This window comes from Hyperolius riggenbachi, chromosome 2 (genome assembly GCF_040937935.1).
Source record: "Hyperolius riggenbachi isolate aHypRig1 chromosome 2, aHypRig1.pri, whole genome shotgun sequence".
Classification (NCBI taxonomy): domain Eukaryota; kingdom Metazoa; phylum Chordata; class Amphibia; order Anura; family Hyperoliidae; genus Hyperolius; species Hyperolius riggenbachi.
Genome location: NC_090647.1, coordinates 109,061,309 through 109,082,551, shown reverse-complemented (window position 1 = coordinate 109,082,551; position 21,243 = coordinate 109,061,309). Strand labels below are relative to the sequence as shown.

At 44.4% G+C, this 21,243-nt stretch overlaps 2 protein-coding genes across 3 annotated transcripts in view; both read right to left on the bottom strand.

Moving 5' to 3' along the window:
- Positions 1–1,033, bottom strand: part of LOC137544024 (cyclic AMP-dependent transcription factor ATF-7-like) — a 176,201-nt gene extending 175,168 nt beyond the window's left edge. Inside the window, exon 1 of one of the 2 annotated variants that reach the window (XM_068265092.1) lies at positions 918–1,033. The gene's annotated coding sequence lies outside the window, so the exon portion shown is untranslated. The remainder of the gene's footprint in view (positions 1–917) is intronic. The other variant, XM_068265088.1, reaches the window with a different exon arrangement.
- Positions 1,034–11,113: 10,080 nt separating this feature from the next.
- Positions 11,114–21,243, bottom strand: part of ATP5MC2 (ATP synthase membrane subunit c locus 2) — an 81,603-nt gene continuing 71,473 nt past the window's right edge. Inside the window, exons 5-7 of the mRNA XM_068265920.1 lie at positions 20,572–20,649; positions 17,543–17,712; positions 11,114–11,355 (exon numbers count right to left, since the gene is read on the bottom strand). Coding sequence (XP_068122021.1) covers positions 11,241–11,355; positions 17,543–17,712; positions 20,572–20,649 — 363 coding nt within the window. The 3' untranslated portion in view covers positions 11,114–11,240. The remainder of the gene's footprint in view (positions 11,356–17,542; positions 17,713–20,571; positions 20,650–21,243) is intronic.

Here is a 21,243-nt window from a genome sequence, read left to right as displayed (position 1 = left end):
GTCTGCCTACCAACGACAACAAGGCTGAAATTCACACTGAGACACCGCGCTGCAATGCAATACAAGAAACGATATCATTACATTGCTAACATGATGCAAATATACTGTAATGGTCCTTTCACATTGGCGCTTTAGTAGTGGAATCCATTGACATAGCACAGTGCACTACAGTGTAATTGATTAGTTACTTGGCTATCAGCGGTGTGCTAAGATCCAGTTCCTGAAAGTTGCATTATTATTTGCACAACTAACCAGAATCCCCACTTCGTTGAACAGCTGAAACCCAACTAGGGTCACTGGAAATCTGCTCCACTTTGTTTTGCCTTGACAAACGTGTCTCACAGCCCCAATCCCTGCGCAGGCTGCCCACAAGCCACACATCTCAGCACAGGAGAGGGGACACTGCAGCTGACATCCGCCTGAGCAGGAACACAGGCTGATGAGACACCACACAGAACAGGATGGAGGTTGGATAGGGTGGAGCAGACCCATAAGCCAGGCAGCAGACACACAGACAGCCCAGGCTGGGGGGACAGGGCAGCAGAGTGTGCTGGAATGACACTGGGTGGAGGAGCACAGGGCCAGACAAAGCAGACACACAGCCAGCACTGCTGGGTGGGAACAGACAGTCTGGGCTACAAGTATAGACAGCAAATCTGTAAAGAAACCCGACAGTCTGTCCCAGGCCTGTTTCAAACCCCTCCTCCTAGCAAGTTTTTATTGGCTCAACTCCGCGCCACTCTGCGAACTAGTGCCTCCTATTGGCTGTCATCCTCATCTCTTCAGGAGGGGGCGGAGCCCGGCTCTGGCCCTCTCTGAATCTCTGGGGTATTTGGGACGGAATGCAGCTGATGCGCTAGTTGGCACATATGGCATGTAACGGAAGAGAATCGTTGCCCGGCAACCGGAGCTCTTACCGCTTCGAATTCCCTCTTTCACCGAGTCGCCGAGCTTCTCTCTTCAGCCAGCGACCGACAACAGCGCGCGGGCGCCCCGACAGACGACTCTCGCGAGAACACCATGGGCGGGGCACGCGCTGGCCTCGTGACGTACGCAGCCGCCAGCTGACTGTCAGCGGATTCAGGCGGGCCTAACAAATGACAATTCCAAAGGCGGGGCTTATGCTGCATGGCTGAGAGTGAATGGGCGGTGCTACGAGACGTGACTGACATGCGGGGGAGGAGAGGTAGATGATTGTCAGGCTGGTGGAAGGCTTGGTATGAGTAGGTGCAGGGCGAACCCTGCTGGTCAAATTACACAAGTGCAGCCAGACTGCTATACAGTATGTTACTTCTGGCAACTCTTTGGGTAGTTTGTATTCAGTGGTGGAAACGTAATGGACCAAATGCTATTAACTTATTATACTGAGTTTTCTCCTAGGAGATCATTTTTGGTCTTCAACCCTAGCAGAAGCTTGGTTTCAAGATCTAATGCTGGGAATACGCGGTACGTTTTTGCCACTTGATTTCGTGCCCTATCGTTTTCCGCACTCGATTTCACACCCGATTCTCTTATCTTCCATTTGTTTTCCTTATCTTTTCCCATTGTTCCCTATGCGAAATAGAGCGCGGAATCGATCCAGCGGGAGATCGGACATGTCGGAAATTATCAATCGAGCCCTCTTAATGGCTCAAAAATGTACCGTGTATTCCCAGCATAACACATAGGACTAGAGAGTGAAACCTAATGCCTAGTACACACCATACAATTTTCTGTAAGATATTCTGTAATTAGATTATTTTCTGTAAAGTACTGGTAGAGACTGGTCATTATCTCTGGTGCATGCAACATGTTGGAAATTATCTGGCAGGTAAATCTAATAGAAAATCTTACAGAAAATTGTATGGTGTGTACTAGGCATAAAGCTGGCCACTAACGATACAATCTTTTTCATCCAATCTTACCATTTCTATATAATATAAGGTAATTGCCTAAATTATCCATTCAATATATTTACTCAGTTTACCCTAAAGGTAGCCATACACTGGTCGATTTGCCATCAGATTCGACCAACAGATAGATCCCTCTCTGATCGAATCTGATCAGAGAGGGATCGTATGGCTACCTTTACTGCAAACAGATTGTGAACTGATTTCAGCCTGAAACCGTTCACAACCTGTTGTGATGGTGCAGCCACCGCCGCTGCCCGCCCGCATACATTACCTGCTCCGCTGGAGCGACTGCCCCCGGTCACCGCTGGTTCGTCTCCACTCTGGTCTCCAGGTCCGGCAAGCTTTACTTCTTCCTGCCCAGCAGGAAGTTTAAACAGTAGAGCGCCCTCTACTGTTTAAACTTCCTGTCGGGCAGGAAGAAGTAAAGCATGCCGGAGACCAGAGCGGAGACGAAGCAGCGGTGACCGGGGGTAGTCGCGCCGGCGGAGCAGGTAATGTATGCGGGCTCTATTGCGTCGGTCGTCGAGCACTCGAACGCCGCTAGCGACGCGCTCCCTACCCGCGGGCGATCGACGGTAATTTTCCGCACGGAGCGATCAACGGGATCAGACGAAATGGATCGAAATTCGGCGTGTAGCGGGAACGATGTGACAGCAGATTCGATCCCAGTGATCGAATCTGCTGTCGATCTGGCGGGAATCGGCCTAGTGTATGGCCAGCTTTATACTACATAGATTTGGTAAAATTAGATGAAAAAGATTGTATCATTAGTGGCCACCTTAAAGGGAACCTGTACTGATTAAAATTATTTAAAATAAACACATGAGGTAACTTCAAATGAACATTAAATAGTTACCTTGCCATCAGTTCCTCTCAGAAGCTCACCATTTTCTTCTGACAATGATCCCTTCCAGCTCTGACAACATTTTGTCAGAACTGAAATATATCAGTTGCTGTCAGTTATACATCAGTTGCTGTCAGTTATAGCTTAGTGGACAACTGATGTGCCCGGTAATGTCCATGTTTCCCTATGGCTCAAGTGGACGATGTTACAGTTTAACAGTGTGCTGACCAGGAAGCTGTCATGGGGTAATGGCCATTTTCAAAATGGAGGACGGAGAATTCCATTGACCACAGTGGACAAACAGGATGCCGTAGAGGAGAAAGAGATTGAGGAGTAGACTACACAGGAGGTAAGTATGGCTTGTGTATGCTTATTTTGACTTTTAATTTTCAGTTCAGGTTTTCTTTAAGGATCCTAATGAGGCTTACCTCAGTTGTTTCAAGTCCCCCTTTGCTGAGCGCAGCCCCTCCCATTGTTGTGCACAATGGCCATGTATGCGCAGTAGCACAGAGCCTGCAGCTCTGTGCTACTGCTCCATGCTACTGCGCATGCGCGTCTTGGGCTCAGTCAGCCATTATGTGCACTTAAACCAGGAAGAGAAGCTGCACAGCCCCAATGGGCCTCGCTCATCGACGGGACCACGGAGTAGCGAGGGAAGCCTCATTAGGATCCTGTGGCTTCCCTCTCTTACAGGGAATATCCAAGCAACCAAAAAAAAAAAAAAAATCTATAGTACTTCCTCGGGGCTTCCTCCAGCCCCTTGCAGCCAACGTGTCCCACGCCCCGCAGCTTTGTTCTCAGCCGCCGGGCCGGGGAACCTGCCGGCTGCCGGTGCAGAGGCCGTCCTCTACTGCGCCTGTGTGTGTGCCGCTGCCAAACAAGTCCACTTTGTCCGGGGTGTATTGCACAGGTGCGCCTGCGCAGTACACTTCGGACAACATGGACTTGACAGCGACACCCACACAGGCGGACATTCCCTTTAACCACTTCAGGACCTGTAGACTGTTCAACTGTCATCCTCTACTGTCAGTTGTACACTGAAACTGATGCTTTTTAACTGATCAGTTGTTTCATAGCAGTGCATTGTGAAAAAGCTTTCAGTTAAAACACATATATATGAACTGACCCATGGGGAAACAGACATTTACCTTCAAGAAAACCTGAACTGAAAATTAAGTCAAAATAAACATACACAGGTCATACTTACCTCTAGTGTAGTCTACTCATCAATCTCTTTCTCCTCTCCTGTGTCCCGTTTGTCCACTGTGATCAATGGAATTCTCCGTCCTCCATTTTGAAAATGGCCATTACCCTAGAGCAGCTTCCTGGTCAGCACACAGTTAAACTGTAACATCGCCCACTTGAGCCATAGGGAAACATGGACATTACCTGGCACATCCGTTTTCCTCTCAGCTATAACTGACAGCAACTGATATATTTCAGTTCTGACAAAATGTTGTCAGAACTGGAAGGGATTGTTCTCAGAAGAAAATGGTGAGCTTCTGAGAGGAACTGAGGGGCAAGGTAACTATGTAATGTTCATTTGAAGTTACCTCGTGTTTATTTTAAATAATTTTACTCAGTTCAGGTTCCCTTTCACTTGGGCTCCACATCAGTTGTCCGTTCAGTTATAACTGACAGCAACTTATTGAAACCTCTTTCACACTGTATGCTGAAAATCAGATGATTTAACTATCAGTTTTTTCAGTTAAAATGAATTGTGAAAAAGCTTTCAGTCAAAATGCATAGATGTGAACTGAGCCTTGAAAAAAACCTGTAACGACAAAATGTTCCCCTGGGGGTACTCACCTCGGTAGGGGGAAGCCTCTGAATCCTTTTGAGGCTTCCCCCATCCTCCTGTGTCTCACGGCGGTCTCACTCTGGCCCTCCGAACGGCGGGGATGTAAAGATTTACCTTCCCGGCTCCAGCGCAGGCGCAGTATCGGCTCTCCGCTCGGAGAAAGGTGGAAATAGCCAATCGCTGTCGGGCCGCTCTACTGCGCAGGTGCAAGTCTCCTGCGCCTGTGTAGTAGAGCTGACCCGACGGTCTGATTCCGTGCTGAGAGCTGCAACAGCGCCACCCGCTGGAGCCAGGGAAGGTAAATCAATTTAGCTTGTCGAGCCTGGATTACCGGATACTTCGGGGGAACCAGCGCCGGATTGCCTGCAGCGGAGGGGGAAGCCTCATTGGGACCTTGAGGCTTCCCCCTACCGAGGTGAGTACCCCCCCTAGGGGAACCTTTTTTTTCATTACAGGTTCTCTTTAAAGAGAAACCATAACAAGGAATTGAACTTCATCCCAATCGGTAGCGGATACCCCCTTTCCCATGAGAAATCTTTTCCTTTTCACAAACAGATCATCCTGTATGGCTGATATTGTGGTGAAATTCCTCCCACAGTGTGATGTTAGGACCATGGTTCTGACATCACACTGTGGGAGCCTTGTTGCTTTGTGGGAAATAACAGCTATTTACAGCTGTTTCCAACTGCCAAAAAAAGCAAGCAGCATCACCTTCCAATGACATCACCTGCCAGCAGTAAAAATGTCATCATGTGATAAATGTCAGAATGTAAATCAGGGAGAGGAAAGATTTTACAATGGGCAAACACTGACTAAATCATTTATACATAATTATTGTAGACATGAAGCTCTGTTTTTATGACATTTTCACTGGAGTTCCTCTTTAAAGTGACTCTGAGCACCTCTCATGGGCATGCCTTTAAGACTCCGATCAGTACTGCAAAGTACTTAGACACATAGCTTTCTGTAGCTTGTGCTCTCCTCTTTCATTTGATGCATGAATCGCCGTTGTACACCAAATAGTTTTCGTTCGATTTCAATTTAAAGAGAACCCGAGGTGGGTTTGAAGAATATTATCTGCATACAGAGGCTGGATCTGCCTATACAGCCCAGCCTCTGTTGCTATCCCAAACCCCCCTAAGGTCCACCTGCACTCTGCAATCCCTCATACATCACAGCCACTCTGCTGACAAACAGCTTGTCAGAGCTGGCTGTGTTTATCTCTATAGTGTCAGTCTGCTGCTCTCCCCGCCTCCTGCAGAACTCCAGTCCCCACCTGCATCCCTTCCCTAACTGCTGATTGGAGGGAAGGGACAGGGGCAGGGACCGGAGCTATGCAGGAGGCGGGGGAGCAGCTGAGACTGACACTACAGATGTAAACACAGCCTCACAGCACGGCTGTGATTTATGAGGGATTGCAGAGTGCAGGGGGACCTTAGTGGGGTTTGGGATAGCAACAGAGGCTGGGCTGTATAGGCAGATCCAGCCTCTGTATGCAGATAAAATTCTTTAAACACACCTCGGGTTCTCTTTAAAAATCGCGGCTGCCATCTTGGCTGTGTTATAACTTACAGGTTACCCCTGTCTTCTCTGTTAGAGAAGTGCATCATTGAATGAAGCAGGAAGAGAAAGTGGCACGCATGGCCATTGCAAGAGGCTCCTCCAGAGGGGTCATAGCATGACTTTGTTGGAAGTTGTCTGGCTTAAATGCATGCCCATGAGAGGTGCTAGGAGTCCCTTTAAGGTGTCCATTAACAGTACAATTTTTTCACCAAATGTGATCTTTTGATGCAATTTTAATGATCAAATTGGATAAAAAAAAAAAAGTTGCCATTTAGGAAGCCAATCGATAGTGAACAATTCTTTGGTCGATTGCTAAATGGGATAAAATTGATTTGAAAGTTGGATTTTATGATCGAATTTGAAGAAAGAATCATTCAGTAAATATGAACAATCAATTACCTTCTGATTATTTCCGATCATAGAAATAGCATCGAAAGAACGCATTTGGTGATAAAATTGTATTGTTAATGGGCACCTATAAGGCAATATGGACACCTGGTATGCACATCAGTTGTCCATTCGGTTATAACTGACAGCAACTGATTTAGTGTGAAAGGACTCTAGGGTCTTTTTACACTGAATCAGTTGCTTTCAGTTAAAACCAACTACTACTGATGTGCAAGGTAATGTCCATGTTTCCCTATGGCCTCTTTCACACAGTATGCCGAAAAACTTAGAGGGGCACTATTGGCGAAAAATTGTAAAATTTAAAATATGTGTAAACATAGACAAATAAGAAGTAAATTTTTTTCCAGTGTAAAATGAGCCATAAATTACTTTTCTCCTATGTTGCTGTCACTTACAGTAGGTAGTAGAAATCCGACAGATTTTAAAATTTTGCGACATAGTGCCCCTTTAAGCTTTTTCACAATACACTGCAGTGGAACAATTGATCAGTTAAACCGCATGCGTTTTTCAGAGTGCAGTGTAAAGAGGCTGGGTACTTTGTGATTACGCAGTAACGGGCACTGTTTTTGCATACTGTAACAGGTCACACCTCATCGGCTGTGATGCAGTGCACAATGTTAGTCAGTGAAGGTGCAGGTTGATCAGCTGCTTTGTGTAGATTACATTGCATGCCACCACAAATGGTTTTTGTTACACTACATGTATGTTATAACGCAACACTCCAGTGTGTGAAACTAGCCTTAACGTGGCCATACATAAGGCTACTTGGTGGCCGATGGACCATCTGATTCGATAATTATAATTGAATGAAAATCGATGCCGCCAAGTGTATGCATCGGCCGAAATTGGTAGCATGAATCAGTCGGACAAGCTGCAAGATGACTTGCTTGATCGGGTGTAACGTAGAGCGATATCGGGACGAGCGGCGAAACCCTCGATACTGTCCCCCATAATGTGTAATATGCCCCGTGCACTATACATTACCTGGACGTGGACGCAGCTTCTCCTCTTCTGGCTCCAGGCTCTTTCCTTCATCCATACTTGCACCCCATGTGGTTGCCGGAGTAACAGGGGCATGAGTGTGAAGTGACACGTGGGGGCTTGTATGGAACAAGGAGTGCACTCAAAGACAGCAGTGGACAGATAATATATAGTGCATTGGGCACCGGGGGGGGGGGGGGGGGGGGGGGTCACATTACACATTAGGGGGGTGGCGAGGCAGTCGGATTTGGTGTCACAAGGACAATTCCATATCGATTTCCACATTAAATTGTTCAGGAACCAGCATGGGGTCTATGGGCAGCCAACAGATCTCTCTGTAATCAGATTCAATTATAGAGAGATCGATCTCTTGGTCAAATCTGCCCATCATTGCTAGATGTATGGCTGCCACAAGTATTCCAGCTAGAGACTATGGGCTTTATGTTCAGGTGTTTCATGCCTATGCTAGCCACAGCAACCAGATGCCTCCTGTATATTCTCTGAACTACAGATAATATGAAAGTTAGAATGTGACTAGATGCTATGGACAGCAAGATTCCTTCAGGCAATTTCCTAAGAACGGGTGCACTTTTGTGTTTTCCATTAGGCTGTTTGTGGTCCGCTTCAGACATTTGTAGCTCACACCTTTGCCCTCATTTCAACTACTGTAACGTCCAGTCTGTTTAGAGCGTACACTGCAGGATTATGTTTGAAAAGGAATGGTGCCAAAAATATCCCATCGTCCGAGAAACCGAACTCCCACGTGTCTGCTTTGCCTCATGGAGTATGCAGTGTTTCCAAAACACAAACAACTGTAATAAACAGTGCAGCTGCCAATATCCCAGTAACCGCAGCAGTTGCTAGAGAAGATAAGCAGGTGTTCAAGATCCTCTACAAGCTCTGACTGAAGGTGGCCACACACAAAACAATAAAATGATCCAATTTTATGGCAAATTTAAAAAATGTAAACTTTTTTTTCCAAGCAAGAAATCCAATTGGATTTCCTGTTTTTATTTGATACAAGTCGATCCATAGTGTTAGATTTTTCTGATCAACTTATGAAAATTGAATGGTGTAGGGTAAATATTTTCTCTGCGTTTTTTAAAAAAAAAAATTTTCCCAGAATTGTGGAAAAACTGAACACTTGTGTGATATATTGGTCCGATTTTTTTTAAAATGTTACAATCAGTCAGAAAAATTGATTGTAAACCTTGAATTGAAAATTTATAAAAATTGTATTGTGTGTGGCAACCTTTAGATTCACACATAAAAAGGTCTTCTGTCAGTTGGCATCAGTTTTGTAGGGTTCTATGGTTGTGTTCACACAATTCTGTACATTAACAGTCGAGTCAGTTTTGTATGCATTTTTATGGCTTCGTTCACACATGAAAGGTGTACATCTTCAGTCCAATCCTGTCAGTTGTGTATGTGATTCTATGGGGCGTTCACACATAAAAGGTGTACATTTCCAGTCCTGTTTTCTATGCGTTTCTATGGGTGGGTTCACACATAAATCTGTACATTTCTGGCCCAGTCTTGTCAGTTTTGTGTTTCTATGGGTGTGTTCACACATAAAAGATGTACATTTACAGTCCAGTTGGGTAAAGCGGATAGAAAATTGATGCAAAACTGACAGGACTGGACCAGAAATGTACAGATTTATGTATGATCCAGGTCTGACACCTGTTACACACTGCTTCTAAGCTGCCCATTGCTGTATGAATGCATTCTTTGCATCATAGCTGTACATATTTTCCTAGAAAGAGGAAATGCCTGGGAACTGGCTGCCTAATAACTTGGGCTCCATGCCAAGTTCCACAAGTGAGTATGTGTGTGCTGCGTGTACAATAAAACATTATAGACTTCATGCAAAGGGTTTCAAGTCAACAGTTCAGATCATTTTGGTGTTGGATACCGGGAAAACTGCATAGGAAAGCCCAACAGTTTTCTTTTCACAACCATCCACAGCACATATTACATGGATCAGGCACTTGAGGGGGTTAACACCTGCATCATTCAGAGTTCTCCAACATCTAGTAAGTGCTAGGAATGGTCAATGAGATGGGGAAAAAAAATACAAGTGTTTCAAAGCACTGGAGAGATTCTAATGTGCCACATGTCTATAACATTGAACATCTAACAGCGGTTCTCCAGGATAAGGTGCATATTTTTTATAAAGTTTGGGAGTCTGTATCTTTTTGATGATATTTCATAGGTTTAGTCTCTTATTAAATAATTTGTTGGCTGGCAGTTCTTCTAGCGTTCCTACTCTTTTTTCCTTTCATTCTTTTCTCTTACCTTATTTCCTTATGAGATGGGCAATATTTCACTTTTCATGAGACTTTTATTAGCATATGTTGCTGTAGTTGCTCTTTTTGAATAGTTCTCCCTCTGGGATGATAGACTTCCCATTTGAACGTTGCTGATAGTTGCTATTAGACCTTTGTAGTTAATTATTATGCTTCCCAGATCCTTTTGTAATTATACAGATTTATAATGTTGATACTATCTGTATTTTGGTTTCTATGGAAAAGAAAAATTTTAAATCCCCCCCAAAAATCCAAGTGGATGCTAATTTTAAGCAGCTTAATAATGAACCAATCAAATGCACTATTTACAAAAAAATGATTATAAGATTAGCATCAACTCAGAATTATTAGCATCTCAATAACCACCCCCTAGTAAGTGCTCACTCACCATAAAAAAAATATTTTGCCGCCCCTTTCCTTTGTGAAATACCAGCCTAAGAACAACTCTCAGCTAACCCGGTTGTATTACAGCCGGTTCACACTTGAGCGGATGCAGAACGGAAACAGTACGCATATCCACAAGGCGGATGCATTCCGTCTGTTTTGCATCCACATGCAACATTCTCACCTGTCCATTCAGTGTCCGCTCCTATGCAACCTGGAGGCCAGCAGAAGCATGGGTCTCTCTCCGTATAGGCAGATGCAGGCCAATTCTTCCTAGCAACAGGGAGAATTTTCATTGGTCCAACATGAACCAATGAGCATTCACTGTTGCTGAGGATTCCCATTGGTCTTTTGCAGCCCAATGGAGATCCTCATGCTAATACCATCCACTGGGACCGAGCGGCAGGACACGCGAGTATCGCATCACGGCGCAATCAAAACGGTCGATGCGGATGCGGTGACTAGCCTAGTGAGAACGGATAGTGTCCTGTCCGGGAAAATGTGCCAAGATCTGACAAGATTAGCTGCATGCATTGTTCCTGGTGTGATTTAGACACTACTGCAGCCAAATAAACCAAGCATGGCTATCAGGCAAGTGGTATTGCGTAAAAGGAAATAAAGATGGCAGCCTCCATATACCTCTCACTTCAGTTGTCCTTTAAGAGCAACTCCCTTCCTTTCCTCACTCACTCACTGAATCTGCCCCTGAGGAGTACAGAAATTTCACCTAAGAGACCTAACATCCCCAATACCGGTTTGAAACATCCAAGCGGAATAAAAGAAGATTGTTTAAATGCATTTAAGACAGAAATATTTGTCATTTTTGAGAGATGCAATTTTTTTTTCTTTGATATTTTTGTAATTAAACTAAAAATGGGTCAATGCTCAGCTTATAAATAAAAGAAAAAAAAATGAAAGGAAAGTCAGTCCAAATGTTTCAAATGATTTATTTGCCAGAATCTCCTGGCAGGTCTTGTGGCATAGGATATAACCCCAAAATACAGCCACAGAGCGCTAGGATCGGATGACGTGGAGGAATTTCCAAGGCAAGGAATTATTCACATGGCGAACAGGATGAGGAAAGCAACCATGAGACAAAAGAGTCCCATAGCTTCGGAGAGGGCAAAGCCCAGGATGGCATAAGAGAACAGCTGCTGCTTAAGGGATGGGTTCCTGCAAAGAGAGAAACACAGCGTTACTTACAGGAAAGAGACATTGTACCTTCCATGATTCAAAAAGCCTAGTTCCAGAATTTAGCATAAAGTGGAAAGGGCTTTTGTGTTTATGGTTCTCTGTATTCCCTGAAGATATTACAGCACCTCATGTTCCTGGACCTTCCACAGAGCCATGTGGCTTTAGCATGGAAAATGGTGGTCCCAGGGACAGGAAGTAGAGTTTCTATAGGTGCCCATACATCTACAGATTTTGAGGCCCGATTGACCATCTGATTCAATCATTTTTTAAAATCAAATAAAATATTGGTGCCGCAACAAGCTTGCCCATTTGAAGATTCAACCAATTTCAGGCTGAAATAGATGTGCTTTAAAGATCTCGGACGAAAACGCTCAAGCGCGGTAGCAAAGGCATTAGATATCGCAATGGCGCTTGAGAGCTGCAGGCCTTGTCACAACCCCCCCCCCCCCCACACACACACACACAAATGTCCTGTCCCCTGTCCCAGGGTGCCCACGCAGTGTAAAATCCCACCTGTCCTGTTGCTGCAACTCTTGGCCTCATCTGCAGTCACCCCGTATGGCACCAGGCGCGTGTGACACCACCATGTAGTGCGGCTCAGGGTAACAGCAGGATAGGTGAGATTTTACACTGTATGGACATGCTGGGAAGGGAAGCATTGCTAGGAAGATTCCTGATCAGTGATCACATTACATCATCAGATTTATGGGCACCTTAACACTTCACTTTTCATGAAATGTTTTATATGTTGCTGTCTCTGTCACATTTAGAGGTGGATTACTTCCAGCTTGGACAGGTATTGGAAATACAGATCAGGACACAGAACAATAGAAATTCTAAACAGCTCAGAACACATAATGCAGAAGTAAAATGAGATGGGTTTATAACGAGCTGAATGTCTACCCCAGTGTCGTCTGTTTGAAGGCATAGTCACATTGTCTGATCACTGTTTACGTTCATGCCTCTGCTGTAACTTATTTCTGTGAAGCTGCCCTGTGATGCTAAAACCAATTCCGGGCATGACCCAGTCATGCTTGGCGAAATAAATGATTCTGATTCTGATATCCCTTGCAGGCCTTATTACCCTAACCCTACCATAAATACCCATCTAGCACCTGCCTTTTTGGGATTGTTTTTAACCCAACCTGGTTGCAGTGATGGCTGGACTTTTCAGACACAAAAATGTTCACAAATGAATCTTGTGGGTCTCCAGTAATGCCCTAAGCTTGTCTCACACTACATTTCACCCAGCTGGAGTGGTAATGTACTGTATTTGTACTGCACAGATATGTCGTGCACTGGCATCTGTTGCCATTCTGTGGTGATTGCATGTCATTCATCAAATGAATAGGACTAAAGAGACAGTTCAGCATCTGAATTAAAGTGGACCCAAATTAAAAATACAAGATTTCAAGAATAAAATCTATTTTCTAAATTATAATAAATAGCAGCCTTTTTTCAGCTGCATGATGACAAATATAAAATATTTTACATTTATTGGAGGAACCCCTCCCTTCCTTTCATATTGCCAGGACAGAATCCGGCAAAATGCTGGAGTAGGTGGTGTCCAGCAAAGGAGGAATTGCTAATGGCTGCCCCCTGTATAACCCTAGTTATGCAAAGAGAAGGATGAAAAGCATGCACTGAAATGCTCAGGCTTAAAAGGAGTATTTATCTATCTTTGTATGTGTCAGAGTGGTGCAACTAAATATTTTGAATTAAAAAAATGTTTGGTTTGGGTCCCCTTTAAGTGTGGGTGCATAGTCTAGGTGTGCACAAGTCCTAACCATTCACCAAACTGCATGGTAATACAAAAGTCATCCAGAAAGTAAAGGTGGCCATACGCTGGTAGATGGCCGCCTGACATGTCCAAAAGAGAGCAATCTATTCCTTCCACACTCTGCCCGAGTGCCCGTAGATATTCAATAGGCAATCAATGGGAAAAATGAAATCTTGTATGGCCACCTTTACACATACAGTGGTGTGAAAAACTATTTGCCCCCTTCCTGATTTCTTATTCTTTTGCATGTTTGTCACACTTAAATGTTTCTGCTCATCAAAAACCGTTAACTATTAGTCAAAGATAACATAATTGAACACAAAATGCAGTTTTAAAGGATGGTTTTTATTATTTAGTGAGGAAAAAAAAACCTCAAAACCTACATGGCCCTGTGTGAAAAAGTGATTGCCTCCCTTGTTAAAAAATAACTGTGGTTTATCACACCTGAGTTCAATTTCTGTAGTCACCCCCAGGCCTGATTACTGCCACACCTGTTTCAATCAAGAAATCACTTAAATAGGAGCTATCTGACACAGAGAAGTAGACCAAAAGCACCTCAAAAGATAGACATCATGCCAAGATCCAAAGAAATTCAGGAACAAATGAGAACAAAAGTACTGTAATTGAGATCTGTCTGGTAAAGGTTATAAAGCCATTTCTAAAGCTTTAGGACTCCAGCGAACCACAGTGAGAGCCATTATCCACAAATGGCAAAAACATGGAAAAGTGATGAAGCTTCCCAGGAGTGGCCGGCCGACCAAAATTACCCCAAGAGCGCAGAGAAAACTCATCCGAGAGGCCACAAAAGACCCCAGGACAACATCTAAAGAACTGCAGGCCTCACTTGCCTCAATTAAGGTCAGTGTTCACAACTCCACCAAAAGAAAGAGACTGGGCGAAAACGGCCTGCATAGAAGATATCCAAGGCGCAAACCACTTTTAAGCAAAAAGAACATTAAGGATCGTCTCAATTTTGCTAAAAAAAAATCTCAATGATTGCCAAGACTTGTGGGAAAATACCTTGTGGACCGCCGAGACAAAAGTTGAACTTTTTGGAAGGTGCGTGTCGCGTTACATCTGGCGTAGAAGTAACACAGCATTTCAGCAAAAGAACATCATACCAACAGTAAAATATGGTGGTGGTAGTGTGATGGTCTGGGGTTGTTTTGCTGCTTCAGGACCTGGAAGGCTTGGTGTGATAGATGGAACCATGAATTCTACTGTCTACCAAAAAATCCTGAAGGAGAATGTCTGGGCATCTGTTCGTCAACTCAAGCTGAAGCGATCTTGGGTGCTGCAGCAGGACAATGACCCAAAAGACACCAGCAAATCCACCTCTGAATGGCTGAAGAAAAACAAAAAGACTTTGGAGTGGCCTAGTCAAAGCCCTGACCTGAATCCTATTGAGATGTTGTGGCATGACCTTAAAAAGGCGGTTCATGCTAGAAAACCCTCAAATAAAGCTGAATTACAACAATTCTGCAAAGATGAGTGGGGCAAAATTCCTCCAGAGCGCTGTAAAAGACTTGTTGCAAGTTATCGCAAACGCTTGATTGCAGTTATTGCTGCTAAGGGTGGCCCAACCAGTTATTAGGTTCAGGGGGCAATTTCTTTTTCACACAGGGCCATGTAGGTTTTGAGTTTTTTTTCTCACTAAATAATAAAAACCATCATTTAAAACTGCATTTTGTGTTCAATTATGTTATCTTTGACTAATAGTTAACGGTTCGTGATGAGCAGAAACATTTAAGTGTGACAAACATGCAAAAGAATAAGAAATCAGGAAGGGGGCAAATAGTTTTTCACACCACTGTATTTTGCTTTTATCTGCCACACAAAGTATTCTTTCTATGTAATTGAACTTGCACATTGTCAAGTTATTTTCCAATCTTCCTCTGACGCTTATCACCTGACTGCAGAACCCCAGTAGCTGTTTGTTCAACAACATCAACATAAAACCACCCGTCCAAAATCTCTGACTCCTAGGTGAGGAGTATAACAGAAGTTTGCTTACTTAAAGAGACTCTAAAGCCAAGAAAAATAGTGCTTTTTATTTACCTCTTCTGCAATATCAGCTAAGATGAATTGCCGCATTCCCGCAGCAAAACAAGGTCTGTAATCCTCCCCCCAATTCCCCCCCCCCCAACTTATGGGACAAAAAATCTCTGCCTCCAGTACAATCAGCTCTGCTTGCAACCTCTCCCCTTAGGCCCGGTTCACATTAGCGGTGGCCGTCTGGAATCGCCGTGCCGGAGCCGGACCGCTTTCAGAACGGACGGAACGGACGCACGGCATGGCAATGAAAGCCTATGCGTCCGTTCACATGCGTCCGTTCTGCCGGACCGGAGCCGGACCGGATCCGGGCCGGATCCGGACTCCGGCGTCCGTTCCAACATGCGCTATTTTTTGGTCCGGCTCCTCCGGCAGCCGTATCCGGAGCGGAGCCGGACTGCACCATCCGGCCAATACAAAGCAATGAGAGCCGGAGAGCGCACAACACACTGGCTACAAAAACCGGACGTTCTACCCCACTTCCTATGCATTTTGGATGGGGACCACATGGGCCCAGCGAAGAGTGGGGCAGCAGCGATTTCATGCTGGAGCTCTTTTTGCCAGCAACATGTCTGATATGTCTGAAGGAGGCGAACAACAGAGAGAATTCCCAGGTTTACGAGTAAAAAATGCCTGGATCCATGGTCCCAACTGCAGTCTCTGTATCCACGGATGGTCTCCACACGTCCACCTGTCTCCAACAATGACCCCAGACCCTTCTGCTGACCTCCCAGACCCCAGGTAATTAAAAGGATGTTATCTCCTTAAGAAACCGGATCCGGACCGCAACCGTGTTCACACCGCACGGAAACCGGATGCAAACGGACCGGATCCGGATAGGAACCGTACGGATCAGGTCCGGTCCGGATACGGTGCGGTCCGGACATCCGGTGCGGTTTTTACTAAACCGCAAGTGTGAACGGGGCCTTAGTCTTCTTTCACTGAAAGGGTCGGGAAGAGGTGGCGATCAGCGTTGAGTGACTAAACTGGAGGCAGAGTTACAGCGAAAAGCTCTGCCTCCTCCAGAAAGTAATGGGGGATTTTTGCCCCCAGGAGTTCGGGTTGTTACAGATCTAGTTATGCCACGGGAATGCAGCGAATCATCTTAGCTGATATTGCAGAAGAGAAGAGGTAAGTAGAAAGCACTATTTTTCTTGGCTTCAGACTCTCTTTAACACAGAAGGTATTTCCAATTATTCAGGTTGGAGTGAGTATCTGAGATCTCCCACAATGCATCACTGCTGAATATGCAATTAGGACAATTTATGTTTTCCACAGCATTTTAGTAAGGAGGCCTTTTCATCTCCTCTTTCAGCCCCTTACACACTCCTAGGAGTTCTGGTTCACCATGAGCTTGCTGTGTAATCTGTACCTCTGGGTGTTTTAAGTCCTACTTCATAGAGCCATACTAATCCATGCCGTGCACTGATGAGGATCAACTCATCCGAAACAATCTGTATGCATTTTGTAATATTACAAAGCTGACATCATTGCATTCCAGCAGTTCTGGAGGTGTGTTTAGCTATCAGCGACAACAAATAATTGCATATTTAGCAGTGATTCATTGTGGGACACCTCAAAGCTCATTCGAACCTGAATAATCGCAAATACCTTCTGTTTGAAGAAGGCAAACTTGATTTGCATAGAGGGCTTTTTGGTCTTTCAGCCCCTCACACACTCCTAGGTGTTCTGGTTCACCATGAGTTCTGTAACTATAGGTGAGGAGTGTGATGCTACTACAAATTGATTGAAAACCTTATAAAAATATATGATAAATGCTTGATTAGAAGAGGTGATTTTGTGGAGAAATAATCAGAAGATACAGTGTGACTAAAATAAAATGTTTCCTAATGAAATTGAATATTTTTACTTTCCGGATGACCCTCATACAATCCAATACACCTACCACAGTCTAGTGCTAATCTTGAGATTATATGGGGAAGAAAGCCATGCAAACATGGGGAACACACACAAAGGCCTGGAACCCACTAGAGCAGGGTTTTTTTTAGCATTTAGGGAGTGCTTTCAAATCGCTAGCGTTTTCCCTAAACGCTCTGCCAATGTAAATGGATGGGACAGATTCCACTAGAGCGATTGCAATTAAGGAAATATCAATTGCAGGACATGCAGCATTTTGAGAGCATTTCCATTCTAATGAATTGGATAGGAGCCGAGAAAACTATCTCAAAATCGATTAGTGGGTTCCAGGCCATACTTTGTGGCAAATAATGTTCCAACTGAGGTTTATACCCGAGCCCCTAGTGCTGCAACGATACTCTGCCAGAAATGTATAAACAGAAAGCAATGATACCAGTAATAATGAGAAATGTTTACCTGGCATATCCAATAATGAGACTGCCAAACACTGTACCAATACCAGCTCCAGAGCCGGCCACACCTACAGTGGCAGCTCCAGCGCCAATAAATTTAGCAGCAGTATCGATATCCCGGGATACGGCACTAGTCTGAATGGCTCGATATGGAACCAGCGCCATCTGCTGAGACTGAGACAAAAATATAACATTAATACACTTGCTGTAGTAATATACATGTAAACGTTTATATAGTATCACTTCATTCAAAAACAAACCCCTGCTGGAATACAGTCCAGATAACCATTTAGCAATCACACTTCCCTTGATGGCAAAGACCATGGAATAACAATCTTGCCTCATCAGTTTTGGGTTAAAAAAAAAAAAAAATCATATCTGTACAAGTTACTGTGAGTCGACTAGTAGGAAACAGATGACAAACAAGTCACATTATTATGTAAAACTTACCTGGGGCTTCTACCAGCCTCTTGCAGACGTCCTTTGCCAGTACCGGGACAAAATGATCCCCCGGTTCCCCGTCGTGGCTCACTTTTGGGTTTCTCAGTCAGCAGGCCACTGTGCCAGCATGCGTCCTCGCTCCTGCTCACATCACTGGGAGTGTCCTGCACAAGCACAGTACGAGGATTTCTCAAACTGTGTCTGCACAGGACGCTCCCGGCGACAGGAGAGGGAGCGAGGACGCACGTGATCAGAGCTGCAAAGGTGCAGTTAAAAGTTGGCAGTAACAAAAGTGAACCACGGTGGGGACCTTTTTGTCCCCGCACGTACAAAGGACATCTGCAGGGGGCTGGTAGAAGCCCCAGGGAAGTTAAAATTTTCTCTCCTTACAGGTTTTCTTTAAAGCTCATACACACGTACTAACAATCTGTCCAACTATCTTCCAAACTTGTCTGTTGGAAGATACGTTGGGTGTGTGGCAAACAACCAGATGACCAACTGATAGGCTCAACCAGCCCAACTATCATGCAGGTTGGGACGTGTGTACAAGTCTTTTGAACACCTTTGTTGTTTTGGAATGCAGACATGTTGTGCAATGTCATTTAGCTTGTACGCATAGTATTTAGGCCTCTTTCCCACCAAGACGTTGCGTTTTAGGGGACGTTAAGGTCGCATAACGTGCCCCTAACGCAACGCGTTGTGGTGTTGAAGTTGGACGTCAGATTGAGCCGCGTTATGTGGCTCTCAAAGCAGCCGCTCCAGGATAGTGATGGGAAGTCCGGATGTTTTTAAAGATTCGGATCATTCGAATCGGATCATTGAAAAGATCCAGATCTTTGAACCGAATCATTTGAATCATTTTACTAGGGAAGCAGACTGGGAGTGAAATGACTAGCAGGACAGGACTTTCCCTGCATTGTACATTCTGTATGTTCCTGTTTCTTCCAGACAGACATCCACTGTGAACCGAACATTGTGATGAGCCAGATGATTCGACTCACAAAAAAGATCCGGATCAAATGATCCAGACAACACTACAGTCCCACCAAGAGTCACCACAGTGCAGTGAATATTAATTAGCCATGTGGCTGGCTGCGGATAAGGAGGAGGGGAGACCTGAGCATGTGCAAACAGTCTAACGCTGCTTAGCCGAGTATAACGTACAGCATGCAGCACTTTATTTAAACGTGCTGCGTTACTATGTAACGCAACGTGTGCACTGTGAACAGCACATTGATTTTACAGTGCTGCGAGTTAGGCTGCGTTACTGGCTGCTGTAACGTGGGACTTTAACGTCCCACTGTGAAACCAGCCTTAAGCGAGTTTGTTGGCATGCTTGTATGTACTTTAGGAAAACAATTTGATGTGTGGTTGGTCATGTTGTGCGATTGGTTGTGCATTAAGTGGGACGTTTGTATGAGCCTTTAGCAGTTCATCAGATTAAGTCCTATGTCTCACAAATTCTACATTTCAGATAATGACTGGAATGCCCTTGAGTCAATGCTAGTACAATCTAGTGCCCCAATACTATTTTGGTTGACTATACAAAACAGAAAATAAATGTGGCAAAATGGTCTCAGCACTTGTCTCTGATACTAAATGTTTTCCCCAGTGTCCCCTGATTAAAGACCTTAGGCAGGCAAGGTAAATGGGGTGAAAATATCCCATCACTCGGTCTAAGTGATCCGCGAAGATAGATCGCTGCCCAAGTGGTCAGGGGTTGCCAGACACACGCTGGATTATCGGCATAGGCAGTTGTTATTGCACACGGCCACTTTCCACCGGTTAAAGCAAATTATACTGGATGGAGACAGAACAATTTTAAAAAAAAAACCAAAAAACAGAAAATTCTAACCCCTTTAGGGCTCGTTTTCATGCAGCTCGGAGCCCCGTGGCTTTGTGCGTCATTCCCGGCAGGGGGGCAGAGTTGCCGATCCTATTCGTTATACTGAATGAGCTGAATCGCGAGGTGACGCACCCCTAAATGCAGACAACCATGCTCTGTAATTCGATAGCGCATGAATGGAAACAGAGTGCAGTATATGTACTCTGATGTCCCTGCGACCTGAAAGCGCACTATATGGAAACGAGCCCTAAATCTACTACCCAAAACTAAAGCCCAACTGCAGGAAATGGTGTTTGGTTTAAATTCAGAGAAAACTTGTTGAAATCATTTAGGGCTGGTTCACTCAGCAAGAGCTTATTAAGTGATTTGAAAAGCTCTTGCTAATGCTTTGGGTAATTTTTATAAAATCTAATTGCTCAGGTGAGAATACACACATAGGATTACATTAGAAAGAGCTTTTCAAGTCACAAGCAATTAAAAACCAAAAAAACACTTGCAGTGTGGATCAGCCCTTATATGCATAATGCTCAGACTTCACCAATATGAAGTGCAGCCCATCCAGAGCTTTGCCCAAACTGCTTTTATCCTGATAGATGTCATATTTGGACAGTCACCTAACAAAACAGGAATCACTGGGCAAAGAACAAATTGATACATTCACACAGTGGGTCTATAAAGCCAGCGCCCATGCATTGTTACTGCTTCCAGTCCACAAAAGGTATGATGCTGACCTAAAGGAAGCTTACCTGCTCTGTCTGGAGTGCAGGGCGGCTCAGCAGGGCAGAGGAGAGGGGCCGGCAGAAAAGGCATGCGCCATTCTTCACCTGGATACAGAAAACAGAACACTCAAATAGGATCTTAAGATTGCAGTGATTGTTACATTTATTGCAATACAGGCTAACAGCATTATCTCATTCTACAAACACCCTTCTAAGTGGGCTACCACATGTTGTAATGCTTGTGGAAGAGGTTTTGATCGATTTCTGTACTTTACCGAAGACCAACTTTCCATAGCAACAGAACAAAAACCTGCCAATTGAATTTATTACCATTGTTCCGTATCTATTTGGCAATGACATTTTCCAAAGTATTTTACAGAGTACACCACATTTATATTTCAAGTTCTGATCTGAGCTGATTTCACACCGTAAAGCTTGATAATTGGGCATATTGCCCAAACCGGTGGAGCTGTCACTGATTACAGATCAAATCATGTTTTTATTGATTGAATACAGAGCTATTACTAGAAGATGGTGCTGACTGATTATGAAACAAGTTCTGATCAGTGCACCTCCTGCTCGGTGCTGGACTTAGTGACGGTGTCCACAAACAAATCACAAGTACTGGTCCACAAACACAGATATAGATGTGTAATAATATCCAATCATGCAATACACCCAGCTTCAGACAATTGTTTC